Source organism: Schistocerca serialis, chromosome 6 (genome assembly GCF_023864345.2).
Source record: "Schistocerca serialis cubense isolate TAMUIC-IGC-003099 chromosome 6, iqSchSeri2.2, whole genome shotgun sequence".
Lineage (NCBI taxonomy): Eukaryota > Metazoa > Arthropoda > Insecta > Orthoptera > Acrididae > Schistocerca > Schistocerca serialis.
The window spans coordinates 366817087-366842364 of NC_064643.1; the positions used below are offsets into that span (position 1 = coordinate 366817087).

At 36.6% G+C, this 25278-nt stretch overlaps 1 protein-coding gene across 1 annotated transcript in view; it reads right to left on the minus strand.

Moving 5' to 3' along the window:
- LOC126483876 (uncharacterized) overlaps positions 1-20440 on the minus strand; it is a 100218-nt gene extending 79778 nt beyond the window's left edge. Inside the window, exon 1 of the mRNA XM_050107124.1 lies at positions 20296-20440. Within this exon, the coding sequence (XP_049963081.1) occupies positions 20296-20356 (61 nt within the window). The 5' untranslated portion in view covers positions 20357-20440. The remainder of the gene's footprint in view (positions 1-20295) is intronic.
- Between the last annotated feature and the right edge of the window lie 4838 nt (positions 20441-25278).

Sequence of the window (25278 nt, forward strand, 5' to 3'; positions counted from 1 at the left end):
AGATCATGTGAGTGACTATTTTACAAATACAGTTGATATTTTTTGTCATTTATTGTTTATTGGTTTTGTTTCATCATCAGAACTAATGTCATGTAAAATTAACATTTCAAAAAAACACAATGTAGATTCTATTTTATGCTAACTCATATTTCAAGAAAAGCAACCAACCACACTAACTTGTATAACTCCTGTTCGGCAAATTATGATCAGGAAGGCATTTGATGTACTTGCATAATTAGTATAAAATTTAACATTATTTGGAATTCATTGTTTGGTAGACCATATTTGTTAAAGTTTGTGTAAAACAACTAATTTTTTCAAAATTATTGTAATAATGTTTTACATAAACACCTGATATGGTCAGAATGGAGACAATTATCTGTAAATTTGAATGTTGTACTGAAACTTTTATTTGCCTAAGATAGAAAATTAGAATATTTTTCATTATCTAATAAAACAAATTGTTGTGTCAAAGTTTACTACCATAACACTTTTTAAGTGGAGTTTAATGTAGTATGAATTGAAACAATGTTCCAAACGGTATTCATTGGTATAAATGCAAAAACAATGTGTGGCACTACCTGTCATGTGTTAATTGCTGAGTTAAGTAGCTTTATTTCAGTTGTTGTTTAAGTTTACATTCACATCTACATATACATCTATGTGATTACTCTGTTATTCACAATAAAGTCATTGACAGAGGGTTCAATTAACCACCTTCAAGCTGTCCCTATAACGTTCCACTCTCTAACAGCGTGCAGGAGAAACAAGAGCACTTAAATTTTTCTGTGAGAGCCCTGATTTCTCTTATTTTATCATGATGATCATTTCTTCCTATGTAGGTGGGTGCCAACAGAATGTTTATGCAATCGAAGGAGAAAACTGGTGATTGAAATTTCATGAGAAGATCCTGTCATGACGAAAAACACCTTTGTTTTAATGATTGCCACTCAAATTCACATATCACGTCTGTGGCACTATTTCCCCTATTTCACAATAATACAGAACGAGCTGCCCTTCTTTGTACTTTTTCAATGTCATGTGTCAGTCCCGACTGATGTGGATCCCACACTGCAAAGCAATACTCCAGAATAGGTCAGACAAGTGTGGTGTAAGCAGTCTCTTTTTAGTAGACATGTTGCACCTTGTAAGTGTTCTGCCAATGAATCGCAGTCTTTGGTCTGCTCTACCCGCAACATTTTCTATGTGACCGTTCCAATTTAGGTTATTTGTAATTGTAATCTCTAAGTATCTAGTTGAATTTAGAGCCTTCAGATTTGTGCGACTTATAGCGTAATCGAAATTTAGCAGATCTCTTTTAGTACTCATGTGAATAACTTCACACTTTTCTTTATTCAGGGTCAATTGCCACTTTTCACACCACACAGATATCTTATCTCTGTTCTGTACAGAGTGTGTCCAGTCTATAATGAACCAAGTTCATTTGGTTAAAATTATTTTTTTTTAAGAAAAGGAAAACTGAATTCATCATTTTGGAGACTGCTTGTAGGAGATCCAACAAGCGAAAGCCATGTTATATTACATTTTCAAACTACTGGAAGAAGTTTGATGTGTGATAACTACAACAAATACATTTTCATACTGTGATTCTCAAAGAATTTGTTTTGTCATAATTAACAAAGTCGTAACAGTTATGTAAAATGTAAAGATAAACTGTGAGGTCAGATTTAAATTTATCTATAGTCAGGAATTTAAGTGTGAAATCAGTGATTTTGTTATTCATATGATATATCAGAAATGTTATCAGCTATGATGAGTTTCATACATACAGGAAATACCTGGTACTTACTATTTCACTTTGACTTTAAATTAATTAGTGCACATGAGAAATCAAGCAGGCTAAGTTTTGTGCAAATGAGAGCACATAGTGATGATGATGGAATATTTGCCAGGAATAATGATGTACTGGAATAAGCAGAATAAGTAAGTTATTATTAGTGCTCTGCTATCACTAAATTTAAAGTATATTCATCAGATCACACAGAAATGTTGAGAAAATAAATTTCTGCATGGTGAAGACTTAGTTGTGTTTGAGGTACTTAGTGAACTTGATTGCCAGGAAAGGCAAGTGAATAATAGCAACAACGTTTTGCTAAGTCAACTGATCTCTTTATGAAGACGTGACAACATAAGTAACATCTGTAGTAAGAAACCACTGGACAATGTGAGAACATGTTATTACAGATATAATTAATACAAGTGAATGAGAAATTGCATGGAGGATTGTAAAAAGAAACTGAAGGCAATTACTCACCATTAAGATGATGATATGTGGAGTTGCAGACAAGCATAACAAAAAGACTGTTACACACTAAGCTTTTGGCCAAAGCCTTCTTCAGAAAAGAGAGGAGAAAACACACACACACACACACACACACACACACACACACACACACACACACACACACACACACACAACCACCATCTCCGGCCGCTTTTGGCTTTGTTCCTGTCTGCATCTCAACGTGTGATCGTTACAGTGAGTAGCAACATATCCTTTTCAAAATCATTGATATTCCAACCTGGATTTTCTGTTGTCTGAAGGTACTACTGTAAAAATTGTGGGGAATACTGTTTAAAAGGTAGAAAATGAAAGCATTACTGTTATCACTGCCCATTTAAAAAGTCCGCCTGTCTCAGTTTGTACATAGTACCACTAAGTTGTTTAATTTTAAGAATCGATCTTGTTTATGTAGTAACCAAAGAATTTCTACTAGTTCCATGAGTGTGTCTGTGGAGTTTACATCCACATGAATTCTGTAGTGATGTAAAAAATTTACAGGAATGTTTTCATTTTAATGTTGATGTGTGCCATTATAGTTAACTCTAGTTCACATGTATTTTTATCTGGAACCCATGCGTCTACAGTACTACATGTTCTTATAAAAAAATCTTTTGAGTAATTACACATTTAAGATGAACAATATGCTTCTGCTTCAATACCTGTACATGATGATTAATAATATATTCAAATACAGCTGTTTGACTTGCTATATACATTATTTTTGCCCTGATTATATTAGATTTATTCTTACAGAAAATACCGACTGTGAACTGCATCCAGTACTATGGTTCAACATGAAACTGAACGACAAAGCCAAGAACTGGGACTGGACCAGAGTGAATGATAACAGAGACACAAAAGAAAGAAATGGGCAACCAAGATGAACCTGAATGAACTGATAATCATATCAGATAATGCCAGTTCACCTAGAAAACAAAATAATTTATGAAATATGTCTTCATAACTGAATTAATAATCATTCTTATTAAAGCCTAGTATTTTCTGTGAGAAAATAATTCCTCATAAGAAATAGAAATTTGGCCATGTATTTTCTTTACAAACAGAAAGGCTATATGTTATACTGCTTTCACATCTCTTATGTATGTATCATGATTCTGTTGTGTCCAAATCATTTAATATATTTTGCATAACTAATTTAATAATGTTGTCTCATAGAAGGTAGTTATTTCCTATTCAACTGAGTTAAAGTAATTTGTAATAGAATAACTTATCATCATGTTTCTTACCATTTTGCAATTTTTTACTTACTGCATTTCTTCATTAGCAAAAATCATTGTAAATTAAACATCATTCACAGCAGTTTTGTTTCATTTCCAGGACAACACAAATAACAACACTTTGTAGGAAGGTTTGTACCCAGTTATATCCATATAGAACTCTATTTGGCCAGGTGTCAATTCCTTTTAAACATATCCTCTTGCTCTGGTACATGCAGTTTCTGGCAGAATCTCATGCACAAGGTATATGATATTCTTGGGGGAGGTGGGTAATTATTTGGAATTAACTGTTTAAAAGATCATATTTCTTGAAATTTGTGTAAAAAGACTAACTTTTCCATGAGCTGAGCAATTTTATTTCAGGTGCTGTTTTTGTTCAAGTTCTGTACAGCATGTGTCCCATCTGTAATGAATGACATTTGTTTAATTAAAATCAGAATATTGTTAACTCTCGCATTACCAAGCGGGGTATTCTGATTACCCCAGGTCGATTTTTTCCCTATAATAATGTTATCTGAAGGGCCACATGTCTGTGGTTTCATGACTTTGTACTAAAATGATTGACATTGAATTCACACTCACGACTGTCTAATTTATTTGATTTTATCATTGTTATTCAAGTCATTTATTGGTGGGATTGTGAGACTACCCTGCTTGGTATGAAACGTCTTATTTTCTTATTTGTAGAAAGAGAAGATTTTGGGAAATATATCTGTCATTCATCTTCTTTGTTGAGTTTTACCATAGATCCAATGTCTGTTATTGTTGCTGGTTACTATTGTTGAGTTGAATTTGACATTCACTGCTGAGCTAACATTACACGAGTCAGTATTTCATCTGCATGTAAGGCTGTCCAAAGGACGTTCTAGCGAAGAGATCATGGATATTCTATACAATTCTGATGTCAGTGATGATGAAAATGAATGGGACATTGATCATGAACTGAATGAATATATGGAACCTCTTGACAAAGACCATATCATAGCATCAGATGAAGTTGATGATGAAATATCAGAAGACACTACACATTCACGTGAACAAGAAGAAGAAGAAGAAGAAGAAGAAGAGGATGAAGAAGAAGAAGAAGAAGAAACTGGAGATTTGTTTGTTTCTAGAAGTGGACTACAATTTTCTAGTAAACCACCAAAAGGTGGGCGGTGTCCACGTCACAACATTTTGAATGTAATCCCTGGCCCAGCGAATGATGGAAAAACACTCAAAACAATAACAGATCCATTTTTATTATTTATCTCACCAGAAAGCGTGAGCATCATTGTAGAAGAAGCGAACAGGGAAGCCAAACGAGTAGTTTCTTTGTGGAATGCAGCACATTCTTGGAACAAAATGACATGGAGAGATAAATATGCAACTGAAGTGTACGCTGTATTAGCAATTCTAATAGGAGCCGGGCAAACTCATGGACATCGCACATGTGCCTCCGATCTGTGGGGAGATAATGTTGCCTTTCGGCAACCATTCTTTTCTGCTGCCATGTCAAGAAACTGATTTTTGTCTATACTGAAATTCTTGCGATTTGACAACAGAGACACAAGAACACAGAGAACTGAAGAAACCAAGGACAAGCTACAAGCCATCAGGGTAGTGTCGGACAAATTTCCATCTAACTTTTGCAAGAACTTCTATACTTATGAATACGTGACTATTGATGAACAATTAGCAATGTACTGAGGAAACTGCCCTTTTAGGGTTTATATGAAGAGCAAACCTAGCAAGTATGGCATTAAAATTCGAGTTTGTGCTGATTTGAAGACATCTTACTTATTACAGATCCAAATTTGTGCAGGAATGGTGGGCAATACTCGGGAAGTGAATCAAGAACAGAGAGTTGTTTTGGATCTGATGGAACCATTTCTAAATAACGGTCATGGTGTAACCACCGATAATTTTTTCACCAGTTTTCCACTGGCTACTGAACTAGTAAAACGAAACATGACATTGGTTGGTACCTTGCGTTCCAATAAGAAAGAGATTCCAAAGGAATTCCTGCCAAACAGAAAGAGAGAAGTTCACTCTTCAATGTTTGGTTTCACAAATGACTTGACCCTAGTTTCCTATGTTCCAAAGAAGGGAAAGGCAGTAATACTACTCTCTACTCAGCATAATGAGAGACAAGTGAGTGGTGAAGAAAGTGAACACAAACCCGAATCATACTGCACTACAACAACACCAAAGGTGCTGTAGATAATGGGGACAAAATGACAAGAGAATACAGTTGTGTTAGAGGAATGAGGAGGTGGCCACTAAGAATCTTCATGGAAATGATAGATATTGCAGCACTGAATGCATGTATTCTGTACACTCAAGGATTTCCTGAATGGCAGAAGAATAACCGAAGCTGACATGGTAGAGACAAGCTCCTGGACGTCCTTACACAACTGATCTCCATACATCCCAACTTCCAATTCATAATGGAGACCAAAGCAGAAGGAAGATTACCTTTCCTGGACATCATGGTCAAGAGAAGAGCTGATGACTCGTTGGGTCACTGTGTTTACAGGAAGAAAACGCACACTGATCTGTATTTCCATACAGACAGCTGACACCACCCTTCTCAGAGAAATGGGGTTCTAAAAATGCTGATACAAGAAATGGAGTTCTAAAAACACTGGTACACAGGGTGCACATCATCTCAGACGGAGAGAGTCTGCCCCAGGAGCTGGAACACCTCAGAACTGTATTCCAAAAGAACAGGTACTCAGAATGGCAGATTAGACAAACTCTCCACCCCACCACTGCAGTACAACCTTTGCAGACAGAAGACGTCACAGAGGAGGAAGTAGCCACTGCATTTATTCCGTACACTGGTGCACTGTCAGGGAAAATTGGATGCATATTAAAGAAACACAGAGTTAAAATTGTCTTTTGCCCACCCAGTAAAACAAGAGTGTTATTGGGAAATGTGGAAGGCCGGCGTATACCAGATTCCCTGTCAGTGTGGTAAGACTTAAATTGGACAGACAGAGTGCACCATTGAAGAGCGTTGCCGGGAACATCAAAGGCACACACGACTGAAATATCATAACAAGTCGGCATTCGCAGAGCACTGTTTTTCCGAAAGGCACGAGATGGATTATGAGTGTACCAAGATCTTGGCCCAGACTTCAAAATACTGGGACGGCATTGTCAGAGAGGCCATCGAAATTCGCACCAGGGACAAACTCATCAACCGAGACTGTGGTTATAATCATAGCAAGGCATGGGAATCAGCACTGAGTATAATTAAGGAGACACTCAGCAACGAAAACGATCTGGCAAGCTGGGAGGACATAGCAGCTACACCGATGCTGCCACAGATACCGACCCCTGCATCTCTACAACTGCTGACGTGAGTACAGGGGCGCGGACCACTGAGGGAATGGCCCGTGGGGAAGGAGATATAAGGCGGCTGCCCAGCCTCAGGAGCTCAGTTCATCAGCGCACCTGACGATGGCGACATGTCTGATCACCGAAATATTGTGCCCGTTGGACACGATGAATCAGCAGTACACCAGTGGTCTCTTGGGTCAACAAATAAGCCAGTAGAAACTGAAGAATCACAGTAATATTCTGACAGAAGTGTTATCGCTTCCAGGGGACCACTACACTACTAAGTAAATAAAATAAAAATGGAATACATCTAAAAATGATAAAGTATGAAATTTTAGTATGAGCAAGCTACCTATTCATGGCAGGCAAATATCAAAACAACAATATCTAATCGCTGAGTCTAAGTCTTAATTGATTTACTCCAAAAAATTCACTACTGTCAACAATGCCTGCCCTCATGGCTGCCCTTAATTGCACCCTTGCGTGCTGCAGACCACGCGATTTGTGGTTTAATGAAGCACAAGTTAGTATGCTTTCATCAAACCATTGCAGGACAGAGGCCTCGTAAGACAGATTAATGCATGAAATTAAGTTAGTATGTAATTATGTAAAAATATGGTGTAAAATAGACAGGTAACACTATTATGTAACACTGTTAGTCTAATTACAGACAGATTGGTTTTCATTTCTGAATTAAGAAATCTGTATTTTCACAAAAGAGAAAGGTTGGCCCTCAGTTTTAAAGACTATAACACCAGATCTAATTTTGTGCTTAGATTTATGTATGTAATTGATTTGCTAATTTATTTTGACTACGTCTAGTTAGTATCTTTTATTATAGGGCAAAATCAGTAATTGTTTCGTAACTTAAATTCTATTGTTGACATATAAACAAATATAAATTCTGTACTAATTATAAACATTTGGAAGACAAAATACTAGTAATCTTAAAGTATCTATTTGGCTCTATTCGAAAACATGTTAGCAAAACCAGCCCTGAATTAATTCCAAAGTAATTAACAGTTTTGTCAAAAGTATTGTTTGCAAAATTACATTTGTTAATTTCATGATTCAAACAAATGATTCGGCTTAACCCCTGTAGTAGAAGAAACTGTTAAAAAGAACCAATTTTTTGATATATTCAGATAATTTGATGAGTTAAGATTTAATTGTAATTTCTGTAAATTTAACTTCGAACAATGTGTAATTTCAGTACTTATTATTGTGAGGATATACGAGGGCCCAGTTTTTGGTCACGAGACAGTCAGTCCACGGCCGAGTTTCAGACAAGGAACCTGTGTTGGTTAGAATGACAACAATGCTTCAACTTAACTGTGGAATAAGTGTTAAACAAGTAGGCTGTGTCTAAAAATAACGATAGTGTCTGCTCCATACGAACCTTTCTATTCTTCAAGAACTGTGAACTTTGTGGTTAGGTGTTTACTGCTCATAGATGTTCAATAGTAAAATATTGTAGCATATGTGGAGGTTTGCACGCACACTATTAATGAGGCTTATCGAAGGTTAAACAATAATGCATTGTATTATTAGAGGGTTGTGAAAAGTGAAATTAAAGTACTGTCAAATGTAACTGTGCACCCATTGGCTACATTATTTACAGTAGTCAGTGTCAGAATCCACAACCCATTTTTCAGCAAGTGTAGCAACGCAGTACGTCGACACCGAGGACAACAAACGAAGAAATAAATAAAAGCAGGAGGAACCACTACAAGCAAAGCTGTCAGTGAAGAAATTAACTAAACAAATTACATCAAACTTTCCAAAAATATAAAAGATGTTAGGCAAAACTAGAAATAATATTTTTTCACTCTTTAAGGTTAATTTATTACTTACTTATATATTTTTGTAAAATTTAGTAGTCCATATTAGCTTCAGTTTTAATATTTATTGTGTTTTTTAACAATGTAAATTTAAAATTATAGATAACCTGAAAGTGTTCTTTGATTCATCAATATATGGTCTTTTCTTTGATAGTTGTATGCCTGATGTTACCTTTGACAATGTGCATTTACAGTGTATCATTGAAAACAGTCTTTTCTCACATTTTATACTCTATTTATCCTGAAAATGTATTGTGTACATGATTAGCACAAGCCTGGTATTTTGATAAAACTACTAGTTTACCAATTTTATAAAGTACCTGTTGTTCTGCTATTATCAGCACAGAAATAATGACAAGTGTTACAGGGTAAATGTACAAGGAAGAGCCAACACCTTAATACAGGTAACTGAATGATAGACAGTAGGAATGATTATTGAGACTTACTACGAAGTTATGAAACAACTCTTGGACATTACTTACCTTCAGGAGTCAAAATTTCAGTACTGCCAACAGACATGTTTAGAAGTACATACACCATCCCAGCTTTCAGAACTAATAGTTGCTTCCTTGAGGAGGAGAGAGGGATACATTGGGGGTGGTTAAAACAAGTGCAGGTCACTCAGACCCTAAGATGAGAGGGATATACCTGCTGTAAGGGTGAGGAAATACCAAGACGAAGAAGGGGGTGGGGCACTGCCAGACTGAGTAGGGGATCAATTACTACTAACTTTATTTTGAATTTCTACATCTCCCAGTTTATTGACCATTTTGCTGACAGTTGGCTGTACCTCTTTGTACTATAAAACAGAACCATACTCCCTAGACAAGAAGTATACAATGAAAATATTTTTATATTTTAAGTGTAGTTGTGTGAATCGTCTGATACCGATTTTTTATTTTTAGCCACTAATATGAAAAACACATCAGGGATGAAACTGTTATTCTTAAGAAATTAATCTCTTTTTCTGGATTTCTAACATCATTGTCATCCAAAATATTTACACAGCAAAATTACACCATAAAAAATCTTTGGTTTTACATATTGCACTTTCATATCAATTCTCTCATGAAAGCACCTGTTTGCACTTACCTGAATGCTCCTTTCTTTAAACATAAGTCCTGTTTAAGTATGCAAAATATTTAAACTGAATATTTACTCCTTCATGTATAAGAACTCTACTACTAATTTATTATACTGAACAAAGAAACAAAATTGAAGTACAGTGTTTTTCAAGAAATTTAAACTACGGGCCCTCTACAGTTGAATTATGTTTCTTCTGTATGTTATTTTGGTATATCATGCCCCCAATTATCATGCCTCACTTTATGTGTAAGCATTGTTATAACAAGTATGGTACAATTGGCAAGACGTCTTCACATATTTGGCAACTATAGCTCTCTCGCAGCTCGAAGAATAAAATAAACACTGTTTGGAAGCTAATAAAATGGGGGAAAGATGAAACAAGTGTGTTATAATTCCAGAATGATAAATGAAGGGCAACTGTTGGCAATATTTTCAATAACAACTTCTTTACAGGAGCTGATCAGATTAGTTGTAAGGGATCTGTTGGTGATACCATTAATCTTCTGCAAACAACAATACACAACAATATCATCAACTAGATTTGTACACTTTCAAAAAAACTAGAAAAAATAATCAGAGACATGAAACACATAATGTATGCTTTCTGAAACACTGCTGTAAATGTACTGAGGGTTGGACGAAAATGTAGAAACACCACGAGAAATGCATGCTGCTAGCGAAAGCTACAAGTTGTTATATTTGACCACAAACGGCACCAGTGTAATGTCTTCAATATATTGCATGTGTCAGTCATGGTCAGAACACTGTTCTGTGCAGTTGTGAGTGCATTACAGTGGAGCTAAGTGATTTAAAACTTGAGCGAATTTTTGATGTTCATATGGTGGGTGGTACCATAATCAAGGTAGCTAAAAGATTTGAATTTTCAGCATGCACCACATTTAAGATTTATACCACAGACAGAAAAGCAGAAAAACATCATCCGCTAAGTCACAACATGAATAAAAGTATGTGTTGAGTGGTTGTGACAGATGGTCATTGATAAGGATTGTGATGAAAAGTAAAGGGACGACAGCTGCAAAAGTCACGGCAGAACTGAATGTTGCACTTGTGACCCCTGTCAGCTCCATAAGAATGTAATTGCATGGAAAGTTGGAATTCTAAAACATCATCTGTAACAGAAATATTCATAACACAAGAACATGGTGCCAAAGCCATAAAACCTAGACTATGGAGAAATGGATGAAAGTCATTTGGTTGCATGAGTCTTGTTTCCTACTGTTTACAACTGCTGGCCGAGTTTACACACCAAGAGTGAAACATGATTAGGGTTCAGTGATGATTTGGGCAACCATATTGTGTTATTCCATGGGATCCATGGTTACTCTGCAAGGTCGTGTTACTGCTGAGAATTATGTCAGCATTTTGGTAGATGAGGTCCAGCCCATGTTACAAGGTTTGCTCCCAAATGGTGACATTGCATTCCAAGATGAGAAGGCTCCTGTTCACACAGCTCACATCACCCAGGACTGGTTTTGTGAGCCCAAGAATAAATTTTTGTGTCTCTCCTGGCCACAATAAATCTCAATATTCTTGAGCCTTTGTGGTCTACTTTGGAGAGGAGTGCATGATCGCTGTCCATTTCGATCCTCGTCATGAGAAATTGCCACTATTTTGCAGAAAGAATGCAATAAAATTACCTTGAAATCCATAAGGGACCTGTATTTATCCATTCCAAGACAAATGGAAGCTGTTGTGAACACCAACGGGTTTCCTACACTGTGTTAGGCATGTTAATGTGTTGTGGTTTTCTTCTTCCCAGATTTTTGTCCTCCTACTACCCCTCCCCCCTAAGACAAGAACTGTGTCATACATATTAAGTCAGTCACTAGATCAAGGAATGATTCCCAACAAGCCCAAATAATCAATCATTAAACAATTTTTCAAAAAAGGTGGTAAAGAAGAGAGCTCAAATTACTATTCAGCTTCACTGCTAATGAACACTGCTACAGTGCTTGAAAAGCTCAAGCTGAGTATGGATATAGGACATCTTAATAATCAAATGATCCCCAATAAAATTAGTTTTAAATCCCAAATAGGCGTTGCAAGATAAATGGTCATGTTCTCATTCACAAATCAAGTTTTAGAGTTCATCAGTTATAAGACGTCACCAGTGGAAATCTTTTGTGATTTCTCTAAGGCATTTGACATAATGGAACTATGTTGAAGCCTGAACGTTGCAACATTTGATACTCATGTAATCACATCCATTTGTGAAAATTTGAAAAAGAAGCTAACAAAGCAGTGTATAGTCAGTCTGCAAAGCGGAGGGTGAGGAGGTGAGTCCACAGTCTCTCTACCAGAGTTAGTCACAAGGAGCACCTATAGACTGTTTCACAAGGCTATATTGACAATTCTGCAGCATGCCTTTCAGAACACTAGCAACACAATGAACAGATGTGGTCACGGAGAGTTTATTTTTGACTAAATGCATTAAGACTATGCAGAATACAGAAACTAATAACTCATGAAACCAAAGATAGAAATGAACATAAGCACAGTCTTTGTAAATCACCATAACCTGCATTGCACCACATTGTTGGACAGAAAAATGATTCTTTATCACTATGTATGCCAGTTGTAGCATTATTCTAGGAAAGGCCACTTCACCTGCCACAACCACTGCTCTTCTGATTACCAACAGACTCTGTTACAGTAATATTCGTTAAATTATCATTCACGACATTGATTCCTGGAGTAATGTGCTTAACCATTAACCACCCCATTTTTTTAAAATTGAATATTTTTGTATATTTTCAGTTTATTGACTTCTTAACATCTAACTAATGCACAGTCTATTGTTTGACCTTTACCTGCCTTAGTGCATCTGTAAAATTCTGTGTTCATACAGACACACTAGGCACTTAGTTGCAAATTTTAAATTTGTTCTGTGACACTGAAATTCAGCTACTAATATTATTATAAATCGGATTTTACGACATATAAGGCCAAATTTGAAGGAAATAATTATCATAATCCAATTTATAATAACAGACATAAATTAATTCACCATCTTTGATTTACTGACATTTGTGGTATTCTTCAAAACACTCTAGACACAATTCTAAGTCACATTTCCCACATTTTGTGTGAACTGCTGATGACTTCTGTTTGCTGTACAAAAGTGACACACCTTTCCTTTTTCTCAGTTTTCTTGATGTGTTTCATTCCATCGTATCTTGTATAACATGGAACACATGATTTAGATAGGACTGATAGCAAGTCTGCATGCTCCTTTTACTGTTTAGGTATACTTTTTCGGAGTAGGTATACTTGTACAATTTCTCTCCTGAATTCAAGCAGAGTAGTCCTAGCAACTGCTCCTTTCTTTGTTTCCCAGGAGTTACGTGCACATATTTATTCTGTACATGACAATGTTTTCATTCATGCTATCCATTGCCCTATATTTTTCATTATAAGTGCAATAATCTGAGGATGTTGTACTTGAACTTATTTCATCTCCTTTGCAGGGTGTTGTTTTGCAAATGATACAGGTTTCACTCCTGCACACATCAATGCTACAGCAACCACTGAATTGTCAACCTATTTTATGACATAACACAATTACCCTCATGAAGTGAAGATTCAAAAATCCTCTTTCATTTCTGACTAGGTCTTGCTTTGAAAAAAATGGGGCAAGGTTTGGGAATCCTGTTTTCTCTAAAAGCACCTGTTCCTCTATAACCTTCTACTCTTAGGAGGCAAAACAGCATATCCTATAAAGAGGTCGGCAAAGAAGAAATGGAATGGTAATTGCTTTACTTCCTGTGTTAAATCATCTATTACCTGAATGAATGGGGCAGTAGCCTCACCAAATTGTTCTTCATACGCTGTATCTGCATTTGGTGATTTCCCTTGATGAAAGGAAACATTTACAAGATTTCCAGAAGTGGTGGATAAACAGAATGCTTTAAATCCAAATCATATTGGTTCCCCCCTGATAAATTGTCAGCAAGAATGTCTCCCAAAACATTTTATCACTGATTAATAATAAGGCAGATGTTGCTGAGGAACGAAAAGCTGATTACATTTGTTTATTCCCCTGCTGTATGCATCACCTGAATCAGCATGTGCTATATAAATTCCATCAGCCTAAGAAGCATTTGCTTCCTCGAACAGCATGTCTTAAGAAATCCTGCACAGTCAAACCTAGTTATAAACTAAGATTCTGTGAGGACTCTGTTATGAAATAAAAGAGTAAAAGAAATTAAATAATTTCTGATCCTTTAACTCCCTAGCATCTCAATATGGACACAACTGAAATACCAACTTCATAAAAGTGAGTCGATGGATAACAACTTCTCTAAAACGAAACTTTCAATAAACGTATTTAGAGTTACTGTAAACAGTTTTGCTTGGAAAAATGAAGAAGTTCTTTGTAAAACAATACTTATTTCACACTGATATGCTCCACTGTGGTGTCCAAGCATTACTTACAATATAGGCTGTAGCAAACACACTGGGAATGGCAATAATGAACTGTTAAAGCACTGACTGTGGAATTCAAGAATACGTTATTGTCAATGCACAAAATAACTGTTAAGCAGACAATGAAGAGAGAACAGAATGATTCAACAACTGTGTCCATACAGACATGTGGGCAGTTAACGGTAATCAAACAGGTGTCATCAGAATTATGAACAAAGCCCATTCAAGATGATGTAAGTGCTTTGTCCGTTACACTTATTAGGTACTTCTACCAGAGATTATTTATTTTTGTATTTCTATTTTTACTCTTTCTCATCAGTTGTGGCTGGTTATCTTTTTATTCATTTATTTATTTTTATACATTTATGTATTTCAAGTCCTGTACATTCAATAAGGAGCAATTCGCTTTAATGTAGGACAAGTCATAAAATACATTTTACAAAGATTTTTTAAAATACTACAAAGTACGTGGAGTACAACATTTACAAATTAAAGATCTGTTCAGTTAACAACAGTACAGAATGAAATAACAAAAACTGTTAAAATGTTGAATGTAACATGAACAAATGAAACATATCAACAGGTATTTAAAAGAAATAGAGACTTTGTAAAAATTAAGATCTGTTCGTGCATATAATAACTTAACTGATAATTAATGGATTTGAATGAATAGCATTAGATTCTGTTGTATTAGATAATATACATCTACTGCTACACAACTGCTCTCCAATTCACACTTACACCCCTTGCAGAGCATTGAACGAACTACTTTCACAATATTTTTCTAACAACTGACTCTCTAACAGCATGCAGGACAAAACAAACACTTAAATTTTTCCATTCAAGCTCTTATTTTATTACAATGACCATTTCTCCCCACGAAGGTCAGTACCAACAAAATGTTCTCGCATTAGGAGCAGAAAGTTGGTCACTGAAATTTTGTGAAAAGATCTAGTCTCAACAAATAACACCTTTGTTTTAATGACTGCTATTCCAGCTCGTGTATCATATCTGTGACACACTCTTCCCTATTTTGCGGTAATGTAAAATGAACTGCTCTTCTCTGACCATTTTTTGTGTCCTCCATCAATCCCATCCGGTAAGGGTGCCATACCACATGGCACTACTCTAGCACAGCATGGACCAGCTTAGTGTAGACAGTCTCTACAGTATATCTGTTGCATCTTTTAAGTGTTCTGCCAATAATAAACAGTTTTAGTTCATCTTCCCCACAGCATTTTCTATGTACGGCTCCAGTTTAAGTTACTGGAAATTGTAATCCCCAGACAGTAAGATGTATTGACTGATTTTAGAATTGTGCAATTTATCATGTAACCAAAATGTAATGGATTCCTTTTAGTACTCATGTAAATGACCTCACACTTTTCATAATTTATGGTCACAACTGCCACTTTTTGTACCATACATACACCATGTGTAAGTCATTTTACAATGGGTTTTGATCTTCTTATCACCTTATTAGACAGTAAATGACAGTCATTTGCAAACAATCTGAGAGGACTGCAACACATTGTCTAGTATATTCATATAGATTAGGAACAGCAGGACCTACTACCTTGGGGAAGGCCAGATATCACTTCAGTTTTACTCAATGACTTTCCAGTAATTACTAGGAACAAACAGTTTACATGACAATTAAAAAGAACAGTATCATAAGTCTTCTGGAAATCTAGAAATATGGAATTAATTTGAGATCCCTTGTTGATTGCCCTCATTACTTCATGAGAGTAAAGAGCAAGTAGTGTTGCACAATATTTTCTGAAGCCACACTATGTGTCAATAGATCTCATTGTTGTGTTCGGGGTAGGCCTAATTCATAATGTTCAAACACGAAATATGTTCCAAAATCCTACTGCAAATGGAAATCACTGATATGGGTCTGAAATTCAGGGTGTCCTCCAATTTCCTTTCTTGAGTGGTAGTGAGACCTATGCAACTTTCCAGTCGTTAGGTATGGATCTTTTGTTTAGTGAGCTATTGTATATGATTGCTAAGTATGGAGCTATTATATCAGAATGCTCTGAAAGGAGTTTAATTGGTGTACAATCTGGAATGGAAGACTTGTCTTTATTAAATGGTCTGAGTTGCTTTGCTACACCAAGGATACCTACTTCTAAGTTACTCGTTTTGGCAGCTGTCATTGATTCAAATTCTAGGATTCTTCTTCTTTTTTGGGAAGGAATTTTGTGAAACCATAATTTGTAACACAGCTTCAGTGGCACTGTCACTGCTAACATTACCATCGCTATTACATAGCAAAAATATTGACTGTGTTTTGCTGAGGTGCACTTTACATGCGACCAGAATCTATTTGGATTTTCTGCCAGATTTTGAAACAGAGTTTCATTGTAGAAGCTATTAAAAGCAACTCACACTGAAGTCCGGGCTAAATTTTAAGCTTCCATAAAGCTTCACCAGTAGGAGCCATTTTGTGTACTTTTAAATTTGGCATGACTTTTCCGTTGCTTTTGCAACAGTGTCCTGACCTGTTTTTGAATCGTAGGGGATCAGTTCTGTCTCTCATTAATTTATTTCCTATAAATATCTCAATTGCTGTTGATACTAGCTATTTCTCTGAATTAAAGCCACATCTGGTTTATGCTTACACAGTTAATTCAGAAGGAATTGAGATTTTCTTTTAGGAAGGTTTCAAGCAATTTGTTATCTGCTCTTTCAAACAGATATATTTTGCATATATTATTGTTGTATTTGGATGTTAGATATTCAGTCTCTCCACAATGATTGTGTGGTTAATAAAACCTATATCCATCATTATTTCCCTATTTGCTCAGGATAATTGCGTGGGGGGTTTGCAGTCAAAAGTGTGCTAGCAGAAAGTTGTTCACATTCAATACTCCCAAATCATGAGCATCATATTACTGTAGATAGCCTAGTGCAGAGCTGCAAAATGAACAATAACAGAAATTATTAATGTTAGTTTAGATATTCATCTAAGTGTAAATGGATTTTTCTACTATGAACTACTTATGAGGATGTCAAAATTTAGATAGGTCACAGACAGTAAATATAATTTGAGGAGTTAATGCACTCCTTTCTGCACCATTCCAAGGTTCCTTAATTCACTATGTAGACCTAGCTCAAGACATCTCCTTTTATTGTGACTGTGATGGTTGAGTAATAAAGAGACTTGAGCCTTACTAATAAAATACATCAATGAGTACATATATTGATATATTATCATCATAAGTCCCAATTTTCTACAGATTTCTACATTCACATGTAGGGTGAACCCTGCAGCAGACTAATTATTGTCTGTTGAGTAGTGAAAATATTTGTTGCCTGAGACTGTTTCCCCCGCAACGTAATGCTATAAGGCAGTAGTTAGTGGAAGTAGCTACAGTATGCAGTTTTGATAGCACCAGTATTACAGATAGAAGTAATAATACAGTCAGTGCAAGAGTCAAAACTAATTTTTTTTTTTTATGGTGAAAAGGTGAAGAATATTATCGTTCCATTTAAGGTTATTGCCAATATGTACACCCAGAAACTTAAATGATTTCACAATCATTACATCTTAATCGTTACTTATAATGTTAGCCTGTTCCTGCAATTTTTTGCTCACAGTGAGATGAATAAATTGCATTTTGTCTGGGTTGTGAGAGAGTCTATAGAACTTTGCAAAATACAGTATTTGCAGTTTCCTCATGACCACTGCTGCCCATCTTGTTAATAATAATGGTTGTCTCATCAGCAGACAGTGGTGCACATCTGAAAGTCATTAATAAAGATGAGAAACAAAAGGGGACCAGGCACGGAGACCTGTGGAACCTACTGTTTCCTATCATTCAGATACAATTTACACCACATTCCACTTGACCCACTTATCCATATGCTTCCTTAAAAGAATCTTGTGGGTGACGTGGTTGAAGGCTTTAGACAGATCACAAAAGATTGCAGTTGGAGACATTCTTACATTAATGAATTCTAAGTTTTAGCTGGTTAATGAGTATATGCCCAATTCACTTGATATATCATGATGGAAGCAAAAACAGTTTTTGTTTAGTGTGTTGCTGTTGTGGAGGTGGTTAATAACCTTCTATAAAGAAGTTTTTCTTGAATTTTTAAGAAGGCAAATAGGATGGTAATTAGTTACTTCCACTTTACAGCCCTTTTTAGAAAGAGGCAGATCATTGGACATTTCAGAGCATCAAATCCTGTTGCAGAAGCTTCAGATATATAGGATTAGAGGAACTAATTTGTCAAATTGGAAACACAAATAAAGCATCAGCTAAATTATAGTAACAGGACATAGTTTTCAAATGCACAAAATCTGAAGGCTCCATCCTTGATTATTCACATACTGAAGTACCTATTTGGGTGTGTAATGGTTCATAATTGTGATCAGTTTTTACTACTACCCAACTACATGTCAAAAAGGCTGAAACTAAAGATCTGGTTTAAGAGGAATCAATTTACAATAAAAAACACGCACAAAAAAATCATAAGTTTTACTTAAGGGTTGGCATATCCAAAACCAGAGTGGCAAATTATATCTGAACTGCACCCTCAATGGAAGTATTTTTTAATATAATTTGGCTCCAAAATTATTTCTGATAAAACACACATATAAATAAACAAAGAATTTATTATTATTATTATTACTTGCTCACACTACAAGGACAATTTTTAATTGTCCTCAATACAGAATTTATTATTATTATTGCTATTATTATTATATCCTACTAGAAGTTCTCAAATTGTTTGAATTGTTTGTTTTTCTCATTTACACAGCACGAAATTATATTAGGTGGCAATGATAAATTGCCTAGGCCCATCATCATGGCTCGGAAAATGGCTGTCGTAATGATGCAACATGATCAACAAAGAGACCCTCGCAGAACTGCCTTTCAAAAGTCTTCCTCCTCTTCTTCACTCCCCTGTATTTACCTCTATATACTAGAAAATTGGAAATACGAGAGAAAAAATTTAAAGGACAGAAGTGAAAACGAGAACGTCACTGAAAATAATAAAAAGTTTAAAGTTTCATGTCCATTCAGTAATGACACCAGACATAGGTTCAGTCGTGAGTAACGCAGGTTTTACAATTCGGTTTGTTGGTAGAATACTGCTCAAGTGTGTGGAACTTGTACCAGATAGGCTTAACAGCGGATATTGAACGCATAAAGAGAAGGGCAGCACGAATGGTCACAGGTTAGTTTAATCCGTGGGAGAGAGTCACAGAGATACTGAAGGAATTGAATTGGAAGACTCTTGATAGACGTATACTATCACAAGAAGGTCTATTAACAAAGTTTGAAGAACCGGCTTTAAATGATTACTCCAGGGATATACTACAACCACTATGTATCGCTCACCTACGGATCGTGAAGATAAGATTAGAATAATTACTGCACGCACAGGGACACTGAAACAATCATTCTTCCGCGCTCCAAACGTGAATGGAATAGCAAGAAGCCCTAATTACTGGTACAATGGCACGTACTCTGCCATGCACCTCACGGTGGTTTGCAAAGTATAGATGTAGATTTTAAAATTTCCACTACGGGTATAAGTTGTGCTGCACAATTTTACAATAAATTTCCACGTAAAGCAAATGCTATTTCTTCATGTTTAATAAAACCCCAAGGGCATTTTAACTAGGCACTGCTTCGATTCAGTACCGGTAGCGAAAATTTTAGATCACGTATAATACAAGATACTTGTTAAAAGGAAGAGCAAAATCTGCTACCTTTACATAAGGCTAAGTTTGTACAATATGATGCTTAATTTTATTTGTTTAAGTGCGTGTGTGTGCGTGTGCGCGCGCTCCGCTTTAGTAATGCATGCTTCTAACTACAATTTGTGAGGATTTTTTTTATCCATAAAAAGTTTGCATCCTGATTAATCAACGGAGTCGTTCACGCTGAAGCACCTGAGCTATTGTTCTTCACATGCACCATACGAGAATGTAATAGGAAGAACGTAATATACTGTGTGCCCCAATGAAAATTGTCTTATGTAACAAACCGTTCAGTGATCATCAGAATTTGTGAGGAAACATCTTACTTACCGTAGACTGATGCTAAAATAAAAAACACCGTCAACACATTCACAATGCACGGATAAGTCATCTTTTCACGAGATGACTGCACGAAGCTGCAGATGGAACTAACTTTTCCGTGTTTGCACAACACATTTCAACTGCGCGCTGAGCTTCCCCGTATCATACGAAAAAAAAGTGTGCATTGCAGCCCGCGGTTGTCATTGCAGCCAACATACGAAATAGAATTCCGAAGTGCTCTTGCCTTCGGTGCACCATGATTTCTGAAGAAGTAAATCTGACTGAAAAGCAGTGCGCTAATAGCTCATAGTTTTCTGCGCTCGTGGTGGAATCCACAAACACATGTATGTGGTAGAGTCAAACGTTTTGCTCCTGTTTACATTCTATTCGCGCGTTCGATTGTGTTCTCTAGTTTGCTGTACGCGAAGCGACACACACACACGATGGTTTGTTTTCAGTACGTAGTGCTTTATTAACACACTTCCGCATAGTCTGATAAAGGCATTCATAGTAACAGAAACGCGTTTCGGGTACGCTTTGCAAAATTAAATAACATACGTTGAATGTTTATTTGTACTTCGTGGTAAACGGCTTTTTTAGTAATTTTATCTAAAGTATTAATATTACTGTAACTAGTAATTGTTATCATTATTGTTCCAGGTATTTACACGCATCAGCTACCGCGCCGAATGTCAACTTTGTCTGCGCGAGTATTATCTCGTACCGTAGGCTCTACAATTCTAGAAGATATTGCTCAATTTCCAAATATTTCTGCCGGCCGGAGTGGTCGTGCGGTTCTAGGCGCTACAGTCTGGAACCGAGTGACCGCTACGGTCGCAGGTTCGAATCCTGCCTCGGGCATGGATGTGTGTGATGTCCTTAGGTTAGTTAGGTTTAACTAGTTCTAAGTTCTAGGCGACTGATGACCTCAGAAGTTAAGTCGCATAGTGCTCAGAGCCATTTGAACCATTTTGGACCAAATATTTCTAAATATATCAAGCGTCGAGTATGAAATACCAGTAAGCATAAAAAGACAAATCGGAAAACGCTCATAATGGAAAAAATTAGCCACAGTGTTTTCTGAGCATTTACGCAAGCTCGCTGCCTCGCCATTTAGAAACGAGTTACACTGCCAGTTTGTATTAGCTCATGTGTTTATTGTGCTACTGGCTACATTGAACATTTCTATGCTGTAGTATTTTTGAGATAATTTTTATCAAGAAAATGTGGTATTTTGCGACCTGAAAACTACTGAAACAGAAGACAAACGGCATTCTTTCAAGTGGAGAAATTACTTGTAGTCTAAATTATACCCACAAAATTATAAGCAATAAGTTATTTACCACTGTAAGACCGAAAGTAGCCTTGAAGGTTATTTGCTGGTTACTGAGTAAAATGGATCAAACTAGCTCGACAGCATTTTCATTACTTTGTTTTCAACCTGATTCAGCTTGGTATGGATCATATTACACTGAAAATTTAATACGATTAAGAGATGTACTATGGTCAGTGGCGTAGCGTGAGGGGAGACTTTGAGACTTAGTCTCCCCTGTACTCGTGCTTAAAAAAGATGAAATAGTAATTCATAACAAAAATATAAACAACTTTCTACTAAGAGCACTAAATGTGCGAAGACATCAATTTTGTTGCCCGCGCCGCCGCACCCTCAGTATTGGTGTATCTGCCTGCTTGAGACTCTGCTCTCAGTCTCTGCCTCCCTACCCTTACCTGACTGTGCGCCTGAGCGGTGGCATTCTCGGCTCCCCACAACTTCCCCTCTTCCACGAAGGCCGGTGCGCTGCACTTGCTAGCAGGTATCGAGACTAGTCTCTGCCGCTTATACGCTGGCTTTTAACACGGAAGTGAACAGTCGCGCGGTTCGTGTTCATAGTCATTCTTGTGTGATTTTAGTGCATATTTTCGTTGTGTCGCCAACATGAGTGAGCCAGCAACTGAACACCTTATAGAATTTTTATTAAAAACGCTTTTTTATACATTAACGTACGAAAAAAGTGCGAATTGAAGGACAAAAGACCTACTCCTATACTCAGTGTAGTTTTAAGTGAAGCCAAACAAAAACGCACTTTTCAGACAGCCTGGTACGAAAAGTATGCTTGGCTGACTTCTAATGCAGTTAATAACAGATTATATTGTTATATATGTCTTCTGTTTGGTGGTGAAAAGGAATGATGCAATGAGGACATTTGTACAATTAAGAACTTTGACAGGAAAGCACAAAAGCATCAGATATCAAAACGTCACCTGCGGAACAAAGAATCATTTCAGTTATTGGGCAAAAGTAGAATGAGCACGCCCTTTCTGAAGCAGCTCGTCTGAGAACAATAAAATGCAACAAGCTGCATCCAGCAGGAGAGTATTGCCCCGTCTTATTCAGGCAATTGTATTTCCTTGTAAACAAGAACTAGCCTTTCGCGACCATCTGATATCATCTTCAACCTTTAAAGGAACTTCTCCAGATATACAGAATGATGTAATAAAAATGATAACTCTAGCAGTTAATGAGAAAATAAAATCTGAAATTCATTTCGATTCAGGCTGATGAAACATTAGATGTGTCATGCGAGAGTCAAATGAGTGTAATATTCAGGTATTATATTGCAGACAAAATTGAGGAAAGATTCGTTGGATTTTACGATGTTACTGGAAATAAAACTGCTGAAGGTTTGTCAAACATTATTCATACAGTACTGAAAGAATGGAATGTGGAAGGAAAAGTGATTAGTTAAACATATGATGGCGCTTCAGTAATGGCGGGCAGAGAAAGAGGGCTACAAGTATTGGTGAAGCAATTCTGTCCCTATGCGCTGTTTATTCATTGTTACGCACACCAAATGAATTTGGTTCTGTTACATGCCTCCAAAATCATACGACAAGTGCGCGTGTTTTTAAAGTGAGCTTACTGTATTCCATTAGTTTTTCAGCAAATCATCAAAACGAACTATATTGCTAACTGAGAAAGGATTTAAACTGCCACATGCAAGCAACACTCGCTGGAACTTTCGTTCCAGGACAGTTTCAACAACATCTAGTCATTTCTCAGGGCTATATAGTGTTTTTAATTATATATTTGATGATGCAGACTCTCAGTGGGACCCAGAATCTTCGAGCTGTGCTGTGGAAATGAAACGACGGATGGATGATCCTACGTTTGTCTGCTTGCTTTGCTTGTACCGAGAGTGCTTTGTTTATGTTGATCATCTCTTTAATGTTCTTCAGTCAAAATCTGTCAGTATAACTGCTTGCCACAGCGAAATAAGAACTGTTTTGAGAAACTTAAGAACGGAAACATTCGTTGATGAATGTATTAAATGTAGCTTGTGTTTGAATGGCGACTTATCATTCTGTGACAGTCAAAAGACATCTCTCAGGGCACTAACTTACGAGATACTGGATTTGCAAATTGTTCAGATGGAAAGAAGGTTTCAAGACTTTCCCCAAATTCAGTTTGTTGAACTTTTGAACGAAAAATGTTTTCCGAACTATCAAAAAGAATTCCCAAAGTTGAAACTGCTTCAATTATTAGAACAGTATCCTTTTTTCAAACAAGAACAACTTGAAAATGAACTGTGTAAGATATACGCTGATGAGAAAAAACACCTATCTCCAAGAATCCTCTTAAAGTACATTGTCAACAACGATTTAGACTTCGTTTATGAAGAAACAACGAAGTTCCCGCGTTTGGTTTTGACCCCACCCGCAACTACGGCAAGCTGTGAACGAAGCATGAGTACTCTTAAAACGAGTGAAGAATTAAAGGAATTCAATGTCCAACATCCGGCTGTCGTGCTTGAGCACGTTAGCAATAGAAAAGACACTACTTGGAGAGCTATCCAGTGTTCAGATCTTTGTAGACCGAGCTATAGACTTATTCGTGGGAAGAAAAGACAGGCGCATTGCACTTGTGTACAAGAAAATATAAGTGCTTCTTCTCTTGCTGCCGGAGTTCTACAAATTTGTCATCGTCTCTTGAACAAGTTAGTTATTATTATTATTACTATTATTATTGGTGGCGGTGGTAGTGGTAGTGGTAGTAGTAGTAGTAGTAGCCTAGTAGTAGTAGTTGTTGTATCTGATGCATTTTGTTTCATTTGTTTATTATTTATTGTACTATTTTGTCTCCCTATAATAACCGCAGAGTCTCTCCAACCTTTACAACCACGCTACGCCACTGACTATGGTATGGGTAGAGTTGGGCTGCACCAGAACAACAGTTCGCTAGTTTTGGTTCTGTACATAAATGATGTAGTAAGTGGCAGAATTACCGGTAAAGTCTTGGTAGCATTAGCAGGGAAAGAAATATGAATATGCAAGAGAGAGACTGGGAGCCGATAACTTTTCTTTGTTTCTTTCTTTGTTCGTGTTAAAAGAAAAGAAAAAATTCCTTGACGTCTCTATTTATGTGCTGCTCCATGACTCTGCTGTCAATATCTTTATTCTTGGCTTGTGTGTAACTTCTGTGTATTTTCTTACAGTAAATGTGGTTTTTTTTCGTATCCAGGGTGTAATTACAAAGTTAATAAAATGTTTTCTTGCCTTTAAATAATATTTTTCATCAGGTTATGGGCCCAGTACACGTGTAAAGGCAAACAACACAGTTTAATTAAAACAATATTTTTCATCAGGTTATGGGCCCAGAAATGAGCGTATGTCTGTAAAGAAACATGACTGCTAGCGGCGATTATAAGGTCAGCATTGATAAGCTTGAAGGACCTGACGACTGGGCCAAATGGAAATGGCATGTTTCTATGGTGCTACGTGCATATGGACTAGAAGATATTATTAACGGTACACGTGAACGTGTAGAGTTGCCGCAAGATGCGACAAGTGAACAAAAAGAAGCGTATGTGGAATGGCTCAAGGACGACGCAAAGGCAGCAAGTCTTATAGCAAGTGCGCTAAGTAAACCTGTTACAGAACTCGTCTTAACGTGCAAGAATGCTAAAGAAATCTGGGAAAAATTACGCGCCCGAT